Here is an 11,263-nt window from a genome sequence, read left to right on the forward strand (position 1 = left end):
TTCAAAATATTGGCAACCCTGACATAAAAAGTACATTTTCTTGAAGGTCGACATCAGGGCTAGCTACCCCTAGTTAACAGATTATCTACTATTTACAACACATGTATATATTTGTATACGCGAATTTGTGCATATGGTTGCATTCAGATGACTATTTAATATGCGGATTTATCCCATTAGCAGATAAAGACAAACAAATTTTATCCATTGAAAAAATAATCGCCAGCGATAGGAATTGACTTACAACTTATGTCAATGTCGAAGGTGAAAAGTATAAAAAAAAAATCCTCATAAGCATTTTGTTTTATTAGAAAATATTTTTAATAAATATACATATATTAATTACTTAATTTAGCTAAACATTATCTACTACTAAAAATAAATTTAAAAACTGGATTTTACATTTATTAGCCGTTATATTACAGTATTCACAAAAAGGCGTAAATTGTTTTATTATCACTTTTTAGCTTAATAAATACAATGTTAATTAGCTAAATATCCAAAAATCAGTCGAAGCATTTTTTATCTGATGTTATTTACTTATTTAATAGTAAAAAATATATGTCCTAAAATAATGCAGCGTGGAATAATCTCACTTATTTTATTTTAATACATTTTCAAATCCCAAAAACGACTTAGAGCAAAATGCTACTTCATAGTAATTAATACTAGTAACAGTAGTGATATCATAGTTGCATGATGTATAAATAAAGTATAAAAACTTAACTTTTTTACAGATATCTAGACAACCCAAGTCAAAGTCTATGTTAATCTTATCTTGTTTACGTATCCACACTAACGAGATGACTTTGCAGTGCCGTAGATTGATGATAGCGTCTTCGCGACGCAAAATCTTCGTTGTCATCATTTAATCTCTCTTGTTCCATAGAAATGTCCGCATGAACTGGTGTTACTACCAACTGCTCATACTCCAAGGGTCGCTTACTGAAACATATTTATCCAATATAAGCTGACACATATAAATAATTCTTACACACACCTTTCACCCACCCACACATTTCTTACAAACACACCTCTTGTCTTTGCATATGGATATAAATCTATACAAAAAAATAAAATCGGAGTGTCTGTTTGTAATATTAAAATAACTACTTTTTACTAAATGCATATGAATTTATACACGGTACGTATACCAAAATATTTTTTTTTTACAATTTTTGTCTGTCTTGTCTGTTTGTTCCGGCTAATCTCTGAAACGGCTGGACCGATTTTGACGGGACTTTCACTGGCAGATAGCTGACGTCGTATGGAGTAACTTAGGCTACTTTTATTTTAGAAATTTATTTATTTTATAGCTCTGCAAATTGAACAATAACTTCTTTGTCAAATTCCGCGCGGACGAAGTCGCGAGCACAGCTAGTTAAATATATATATATTTGTGAACACTATCTTTAGAATCTTAAATTATTAGATGTCTTTAAAATATTTAGTCCAGTTCTTCTTATGTCTGTATATTCTATTAAAACTGTAACACTATAAGACAAAATTATATTTACCCAATAGCTTGAAGGAAAGCTATTTTAACCCAATGGAAAAATCTGAATTCGGAAGCTCGACCCGGCTTCACGGCAGGATTAGCCGCGCCAATATAAAGCCATATCAACCATAAGATAGACAAACAACCAAGAGCATACATCCAATGCACCAACACCATTAACAGCAGTTTTATTGCTACCTGTAAACACATTTATTATTATACTATTTTAAATAAAAAGGTGGAAAGTCAACACGTGCTAGTGTATCTTTCCTGTTATTTGGTGGAAATTTTTGTGTTTATTGTTATATTTTGTGTACTTTATTGGTTGGTTTTGTATAGTAGTGCTGTTTTTTTTTTGTGTAATAAGTGGTAGTCCCTAATATGGAGTGGGACGCTTCATCTCCTCCTGATGGGGGAGGTGGCGGCGGTGGCGGCAATAAAAGACGCTTGGCAATGGATCCTGAACCCGAAAGTGTTAAAAAAAACCTCCTCCGTCTGCCTCTGTGCAAGATACGTATACTGATCCAGATTTCACAGGTATTAAAGTTGCTTATAATCAGGATGATAGAGGTCGCTTTTCCGTTTATATCTCTAAATTGGAATCTGTGCAAAAACCTGGTCCATCTATTCGTCTTCTCAATTTCGCCCAGATTCTTCATAAAAACTCCATAAATGGAATTGTTAACGGAGGCATTAAAAACCTAGGTAGAAATAGGATTGCTGTGGATTTTTTGTCAGCTAATCTAGCAAATTAATTTGACCATAATACTATTCTATCCGCAAATAATTATGAGGCTTCTATCCCACAATATTAAGTCACGAGGATTGGCGTGGTCCGCTTTGTCCCCATTAAATGGTCTTTATCAGATATGGTCGAGGGAATGGAGTACCCTCATAACTGCGGTAGTCATCAAAGTCGTCGCCTTAATAAAAACGAATTACCGATGGAAAACCTGAATACCTGCTACCGACTACTACAGTTGCCTTAACCTTTCTCGGACAGAATTTACCTGTACTGAGTATTCTGTTTTCACGCATCCCTCCCCGTTTCTTTATACCAATTACCGATCACCCAATGCTTTGCTTGTTGCTGTTTTGGTCAAACTAAGTGCTGTTCCACCCCCCAATGTTACAAATGTGCTCAACCTCACTCTGTCTCAGATGAAAGTGTCTCTTGTCTTTTCTGCAGAGGCAATCATAAGACTACATGTTCTTCAAAATGTCCGGAGCATGAAAGGCAAAAACAAATCAAACTAATTTTGACCAAAGAGAGTATTGGTTACACAGAGGCTTCATAACGTGTCCCTCATCTGCCCCGGCTATCCTATGCTGCAGCTTCTCAAGCGCCGCCTAGACTAGAGCCTTCTCCTCAAGTTACTCACCGATCCCAAAGCTCTCCTATAGAGCCTTCTCCTCAAATCACTCACCAATCCCAAAGCTCTCCTACCATTCCCTCTACATCCTACCATAAAACGGTGTTCAGAACTTCTCGTCCTAGTACCCCTTTGTGCCCCTCTTATGATGTTATTGCTCATTCCCCCATCACCAACTCTCCTAAATCGACCATGCCTAACGGTTGTGCTTTTCCTAATCCACAAATGATTGACCCGACCCCATATTTAACTCCTACGATAATTTAATTGAGATTTTGGTCTGCGCTCTTGTCAACATGATCTAAAAGTTTGGAGACGCTTTACCGAACAATGACCTAAGTTTATTGCAAACACTTATTTCTACTTTAGTTAATAAAAATGCTGGGTCGCACGATCATTCAATGGAATTGTACAAATAATCGAAACAAAAAACATGAACTAATTTATTTAATTAATAAATATAAACCTGCAATATTTGCTCTTTCAGAATCTAGACTTCAGCCTCGTTCTATATTTAGAGTACCTGGCTACTCATGCTTACGTGATGACAGAGATGATAGCTACGGAGGGTCCGCTCTTCTGATTGATAAAACTGTTACCTTCTCACAAATTCATATCCCTTACTATGGTCCTGGTTTTCAAATAACTGGTGCTAAAATATTTAATATATTATTTTTTCAATCCATTTACCACACCCTAGTTCAGCTTTAATTTCAGAATTAAATAATATATTATCCACATTTTCGTCTCCTCTTGTCATCTTAGGAGATTTTAATGTACATTACACCCTCTGGGGTTGCGATAAATGTGACTCAAATTCCTCATCACTGCTGTTATTTTTTGATAATCTTAATTTATGTATCTTAAATGATGGTACGCCGACAAGAAGAGGTGCCCCGAGTGAAAAACCTAGTGCTGTTGACATCTCCGCGTCATCTCCGAGTTCAGTCATGTCCTTCTTGTGGATGGTTTTACCGAACTCATTCGGTAGTGATCAGTTTCCCATAGTAATAAATTTTCATTCCGTTCCTAATAAATCTGCTCCTCTCCCACCTCTCTTAAAATACCGAACTCAGAAAGCTCATTGGCCTAAATTCTCATCTTTTCTTGATTCTAAAATTGCTACCCTTCCTCGGGTCTCTGACAATTTCTTTTTTTACTGTGTTATGATTTGTTTATTTGGTGTCTAATCTCTGAAGCTGATGAATCAATTCCACTTATAAATTCTTTTCTAGACAAAATACCTTCTCCCCCATGGTGGGACTCTGAACGCACAGATAGTATTCGGAAACGCAAAGCTGCTGAAGTTACCTATCATTCTGATTTATCGATGTTTAATTACCTAAATTTACAGAAAACGACTGCTAAGTCTAACCGCTTACTCTTAAAGAAAAAGTCTAGTGGGTGGCGTACCTTCTGCGAGTGTTTGTCACCGCGGGCTCCTGCCTCGCTTGTGTGGAGATAAATAAAATAATATTTCAGACAAGTTTTTCAAGATGATTGTAACGTCTCATCTAACGATTCTTCTTATTGGTTGCCTAACTTTGTTAAGAATCTAGCTCCTCCCTATGTTCCTTCTGAAAACATTTTTTATGTCCTCCCTCTTACATGACTTCAGAAAGATTCAACGACTCTTTCTCCTTAAACGAACTACTTTCTGCCCTTGATGAACTTAAGGATTCTTCGAGCGGAATCGATGGTTTTTTTTTTTTTTTATGTCACTAGGTCGGCAAACAAGCGTACGGCTCACCTGATGGTAAGCGATTACCGTAGCTTATAGACGCCTGCAACACCAGAAGCATCGCAAGCGCGTTACCGACCCAATCCCCAATCCTCCCAGGAGCTCTGGTCACCTTACTCACCAACAGGAACACAATACTGCTTGAAAACAGTATTATTTTGCTGTGATCTTCTGTAAGGTCGAGGTACTACCCCAGTCGGGCTGCTCCATATTTTGAGCAGGAAATTCCTGCTGTGCCCTACCTCAGTTAAACCTCCCATACTCCTTCATCATGAAATCCCCCTCTTCTGTTAAACTATATCTACTTGATATCTTTAATTTGATCTATTATAGCTCCGGAATTGTCCCTGATTCGTAGAAAATCATATTATCATTCCTATCCTAAAACCTAATAAAGACCCCAGGAATCCTTTTTCATATAGACCAATTGCTATTTCATCTGTTATGACTAAAATCATGGAACACTTTATTAAAAATAGATTAGAGTGGTTTATAGGGTCGAGGCCTATTGCATAAATACCAATTTGGCTTTAGGAAGGGTATGGGATAGCCTTTAGATAGCCTCAGCATCTTTACCACCGATGTTTGGCGTGCCCTTAGCTCTGGAAAACATGTTATTGGCGCCTTCTTTGATATCTCATCTGCAACGATAATGTTGAGCTCCATATTCTCCGTCAGAAAATGTTTAACTTAAACTAGCCGATGAAAATAATCAAGTCCAAAGGACTATTACTTCCAAAAAGAATAGTCTGGAAAGGGCTTCTTCCTTGGCTCCGTTCTGAGCCCCCTTTTGTACAATTTGTATACTTACAACCTTGACAAATCGGTTCTCTGTTTTTGCAATATTCTACAATATGCTGATGACTTTACTCTTTACTCTTGTTCTTCATCATTTTCCGAGGCCACTACTAAACTTAATTCTGCCCTGCACCACTTAAATAATTGGTTAACTGATCATTGTCTTACCTTGGCTGTCCCAAAATGCTCTGGCATCGTTTTCACTTGAAAACGCTCTGTTCCAAATAGTGTGTCTCTTCCCATTACTCTAAAGATAAAAGATCTTGATAAATCTTGGGATAGACTATGGCAATCCTCAAGACTAGTTACAGGTAAATATTATGGCAATATCCAGCCATGTATTCCTATCAAGCCATGGTTTATTAAATACTCCGACCTAGGTAAAATAACTACGTCGATAATTATACGTATACGATTGGATTTCTCCTGTACACCTGTGTTCTTGGCTAAATTGCACATGCGTGATAGTTCCTTATGCAAATGTGGCTTGGAGGAAGGATCTCTCGATCATTTGTTTTTTAACTGTCCGAAATTAACTGTATCACTATATGATATGCTCCCCAAAAACATTCCGCGGCCGGTTAATGTTTGTTTTCTTCTAACTTTTGTGCCATCCTCTTTTTGTGTTAACCTAGCTAAGTTTATTAGAATCAATGATATAAAATTATAATTTACCAAAAAATAAAATTAAATAATTATTTAAAATATTTTCAATTAACCGCGGCTTAAGCGGCTTAACCCACTATTGTACTGTCAAAAACGGACCCTGTCTCCTGACTTCAATACACATTCAGCACTTGTCATTGGCAAAATCATCGGCGTAAAGCTGATGGAGCCATAGTCTTTCAAGAAGAAGAAGAAGAAATAAAAAAGTGTGTGCTCCGAAACGCGACTTGAATTTACTGCATAAGAACGATTACCGTGATATTTAAAAATATATTTATCTCTTTTTCGCAAGACAACAAAAGCGTTGCCCGGTAAAACGGCACTCTCTTGAGTCATTGCTCAGAGTCAGGAATGTTAGACGGCCACTGAAAAATCCTTGTATCGAGCTAGCTGAAAGCTGGTGTTGAAAACGAAAAATCGGTACCCCTGTGCTCCACTGCGGCGCTGCCAACACTGATTTATAAACTGTGTCGGAAATCACATCCTAGTGAAAGAAATTTATATTTCAATTTCGTGTACCGTTAATAGAGGGCAAAAATTATAAAACATATTGAAAAAATATCACTTCAAACTTTTCTTTTTGATATTATATTGCATTTCGGATATAAAATGGTAACGACTTATCGGGACCGCTTGCTTTAATAAAGTTTTATATCACAAAGGAAATTTGATTTCTGATTTGAATATAAAATTTCTCAGTTATTCTGTATTATCGGCGTATTTTTGTTAGTCAGTGGCCAATCTTGGTATTTTTGCATAAAATGACTGAGTAGTCGTGATATATGGTACGTGACACTAAAAACTAGTATGTTTACTAATAAGTTGGTACATCTGACATCCTTACTCAGAGTTACTGTATCACACAATTTAATTCCCCGTACTTTTTCATACTACAAGCTTTATATCGTTCTTTATGAAATAAATTCCAAAAAAAAGTCGCAAGTATTAAAGTAAATATCTTACCCCTATTAATGACAGCCATCTATTGCATAGGTGTGAGTACCAATTTTTGTTTTTTGAATGAACGTTGACATTTGGTCGACGAACATCACCATTCGACGCCATACGTCCATTCATAATGGCTGAATCAGTTGGAGATGGAGTAAAATCCTTAAAGATAATTACATTGTTATATTCCATATTGTCTAATATAATTATAGTGTTATAAGTTAAAATGTAGTTTGATTTAAAAATGTATAATACTTATATAACTGTTATTTCGAAAAACTGCAGGTATCTTTATAAAACTGAAAATTGAATTCCAACAATTTTTCAATTCTTTTAGAAACTAAGACCAGTAACGTTTACCTTTGAAGTAGGTCCCTGATAAAACATAAGTAAATACTTCTCAGAAAAGTACACTAATAAAAAATAATAAAGTTGATTAAAAATAGTTGTAAATCAAGATCATGAAGCAATATATATTAAACATATAACAATATTTTCGTCAAGACAATAAATATTAGAAAGTGACGATATACTGTAATTTACACTAAGTATTAACTGACTAAAAATGTAAATTGTTCTAACCCCAACATTTTTGTGTCTTATCCTTTCAGGGAATAGCAGATCCAAATCACTACCTGTTGCTCCATAAACCTGCATGTCTCTTTGTGATTGACCCTGAAATCTGAATAAATAAAAGTCTAAATATGAGACAGTTTAAAATACAATGTTTATAAAAATTTTACTGAACTTTATTTAAATAGTAAACAATAAAAATAATAAAACAGGTCCTTATAATTTAAAGCATTTGCATAAAGAGATTAAACCAAATTTCAATATAAAATAAAATTAATAATGGTGTAATTTACAAAATGGTGAATATGATAAAGGCCAAAAATAATCGTACCTCATTTCTCGTTTATGTTGCAAATCAAATGTTTGGGCGAGAGCAAAATAAGAATAATCTATGCTAGCATATGTAATAAGAAAAGGCATCGTGACAATTGGTGCAAGCTTGTTTATGTCTCCAATGATTATAAATGTTACTGTCACTACTGCTACTACAACCATTGAATAAATAGGAACTTTATTTGGACCTCTCTGTGGAAGAAAATGATCAATAAGTTTGATTAAAAAACTATTTTCTATCTACACTTGACTCCAACATTTTACTCACCCCATGACCGAGTACTTCGAGACCAGGGATGACCTTTTCATTAGCTATACTTTGTAAAACTCTAGGCGTCCCATACATAGCGCCAAGACATGAACTCATTGAACTAACATACAGTCCAGCTAGAAGCAAAACTTTTACTGCAGAGATGTCAGCAGTTATTGAAAAATTTGTTAGTAATGCATCTCTTGTTACAGTTGCTGCTAATGTTATTACAAACATTAAATATAAAAAAGTTCTGAAAAAAAAAGAAAAGTAATCTTATTCTTTATAGATAATAGTCAAATATAAACACTAACTATTAATTTCTCTGAATAATATATAACGAAACATTTATTAAATTCTATGACTTAAATTACAAATTAACATACCCTGTTCCTATAGCAGCTAAGGAACCATTTGGAATGTTGATAGAAGGATTTTTTAAATCTCCACTCATGTTGATACCAGCTAGAATTCCAGTGATAGTTGGAAAAAAAACGCCAAAGCACTTAAACCAGGTATAATTATCTTGATAGTTAGCCCAAGTATTATTAGCCATTGTGCCACCGAGCCAGCCTTTAAATTCAACACCTAAAACAATTATATTTCATTAGAATTTAAGAAATCAATAGAATAGCATTAAGTAGTTGAATCAGCAATTAAAATATGAAGAAAAATTAGGTATAAAATTATTTGAAGTACAATTTTTCCTACAATATAATTCATTTTATTATTTCTTAACAAATTAGGTACATAGACAAACTATTTAAGACATACAGACAATTTACTAAAAAAAATTAGTGAATAGGTAAAATGTCATACAATACCTTTGTACTTAGATATCCAGAATGAACAAAAAAAATTATAAATTAATTACTAGAAGAATAAAAATAATAATTTTACCAGGCACTGTTGTAAAAGATCCAACAAAGAAGTCTACAGCAGCCAACAAAATAATTAAAAGTAAGACAAATTGAAGTTTTATAACCCATTTTACACCAGCAATGTTAATGGTGCCTAGCAAAAGCACAGCTGCAACGGCGAAGCCACGGGCTGCCCATGTATTTTCCGTGCCCACTAAATCTGCCATTGATTCACCAAACCCAAACACATTTAAGGCACATCCTACAGCCTAAAACATATCAGAAAGCTATTTCATTATTGCCTCTTTTTAGCATTACTTTTATTATCAATACAATATATTTTATAAATATAAAATATATTTTATTAGAACATGTTTATCTTGTGATGTACTGATATTTTTTAATTGTACAATTGCCTCTTATGTCAGTGGCCCTATATATATAGTATAAGTCTATAAGCTTGGTAGTAGAACGAGGAATTTATTATTTTCACGTTTTCGTAACAACATTTTTATAATATATAGTAAGAAAAATATGAATTACAACAAAAATGAAGATTTGGTAACAATAAAACTTTAACTACCATTAATTCTTATATACGGTATGATATTCAATCATGAAACACACAAAATATTTTTATAACATACCTGGCCGAAACAATAAACCATTCCTAATGCACCCCCGAGTCTAGAGCCCAATGTATGAGCCAATATAAAATACACTCCACCACTTTCTATTCTACATCTTTCACATATTCCCACAGCTGATAAAACAGAAATCAGTGCCACAAACACTACAAACAAAATGTTAATGAGTAAAATTGATTAATAGTTTAATTGAAATTGATTTAAAATAATTTATACCTGTAAATAAAAGTATAAGTATTGTATTCACCAAGCCAGCCTGTCCAACCATCCAACCTGATCTTAAAAATACAATGACCCCAAAAATATTTATCAGACATGATGTAAAAACTCCATCCCAAGTTCCAAAGAGAACCGGCTGTGATATAAAAAAATTAGATTTCCACCACGGCACATCACCCTGAAAACAGCCCCTAATATTATAACACATTTATAATTGCAATAAACTGATGTGCTAACATAAATAACATTGATTTTTTAATATATATTTTATGTACACAATAATGTGGTTATTAAGATTCAATTCTGCTAAATACCTGAACATCTGCAAAAATTTCATTGGCACTAGAAGCTTGATGTCCACCTGTACCATACTGTGATTCGTTACCTAAATCTACGAATCCACCTGATTGTCTTCGCATCCGAGCTCTATCGTACCCTGTTTCATCACTTCGAAAACTATCTACGACTAAATCAGTCCCCCTTGTTCTATTATTTTCATCCATAATTGTTTATTTAATGGCAGCCTTATTTATATCATATTTTTTAATAAATAAACGCACTAATAAACTACTTTAATCGAAGAATTTGACTATAGTTACACCATAAAAAAACATGACAAATGTGCGATGACGTCTTGTCAAAAACGTCAAAAGAACAACAATATTTGGGCTTAGACAAAGAAATATTTTCTTTGTCTAAGTACATGTCTAAGTATTTGGGCTTTTTACTTCATTGCAAAAAGTATATAAGTGTTCATTGTCAGTAATAGTCTTGGGCTTAATCGGACGTCGTCAGGTGCGCACTCTATTCAGACAATTCGAAAAATGTACTAGTACACCTTATTAGTAGTATTACCTATTAGTACTTATAGTTTGATTTCCATAAATATAACGTAAACAAATTCCTTTTATATAAAACTGTATTTAAAAGGTTTTTTAAATCACTAAAATTCTCAATTCTTACTTACCTACGCTAAACAAAAAAAAACTGTTACGTAAAAGGAATTAGTTTATGTGTGTTCATAAAACTTTGATTAAAAAGGGGACATTAAAACGCGAAATGAATAGAATGCGCTACGCGATATAACTCGTACGGTCTTAACAAATTCAACATTAATCGTTCGTTCGTACCGTTCTGCTGTATAACTCTGTTTCATTTCAGAGCTAACGAACGCCGTACGAATAACACCATCTCGGACAGTCGGACAGTCGGACAGTGTGATACTCGGAACCAGAGACGTACAATAGAAACTCGTCGGACCGCGGTGAACTGTGATAGTTGATAGTACTGTTACAGTGTACGGTTAGTCCGATTAGGTCCGAATAGCGATTGACGTTTGGTACTATTTACATTTCGT

General features: G+C 34.3%; 1 protein-coding gene across 1 annotated transcript; it reads right to left on the reverse strand.

Annotated features, from left to right (window-relative positions):
• Nucleotides 1-350: 350 nt before the first annotated feature.
• On the reverse strand, nucleotides 351-10,551 carry LOC123656439 (solute carrier family 12 member 8). The gene is made up of 11 exons (XM_045592128.1): nucleotides 10,221-10,551; nucleotides 9,904-10,084; nucleotides 9,688-9,833; nucleotides 9,081-9,309; nucleotides 8,567-8,768; nucleotides 8,199-8,433; nucleotides 7,929-8,122; nucleotides 7,607-7,706; nucleotides 7,040-7,186; nucleotides 1,518-1,696; nucleotides 351-945 (listed from the first exon to the last, which is right to left on the reverse strand). Exons 1-11 carry the CDS (start codon nucleotides 10,407-10,409, stop codon nucleotides 783-785), a joined length of 1,965 nt encoding a protein of 654 aa, XP_045448084.1. The 5' UTR covers nucleotides 10,410-10,551; the 3' UTR covers nucleotides 351-782.
• Between the last annotated feature and the right edge of the window lie 712 nt (nucleotides 10,552-11,263).

The sequence above is a fragment of the Melitaea cinxia genome, chromosome 1 (genome assembly GCF_905220565.1).
Source record: "Melitaea cinxia chromosome 1, ilMelCinx1.1, whole genome shotgun sequence".
In the NCBI taxonomy this organism is placed as follows: Eukaryota; Metazoa; Arthropoda; class Insecta; order Lepidoptera; family Nymphalidae; genus Melitaea; species Melitaea cinxia.

Bases quoted from the DNA above. Each gene is read 5' to 3' on its own strand.
- LOC123656439 (XM_045592128.1), bottom strand. From the start codon at position 10,409: ATGGATGAAAATAATAGAACAAGGGGGACTGATTTAGTCGTAGATAGT. The intron at 8,434-8,566 runs GTATGTTAATTT...TTTTTTTTTCAG, and splicing joins TTAGCTGCTATAGGAACAGG to AACTTTTTTATATTTAATGT. The intron at 7,187-7,606 runs GTTAGAACAATT...ATTATCTTTAAG, and splicing joins TAAGACACAAAAATGTTGGG to GATTTTACTCCATCTCCAAC.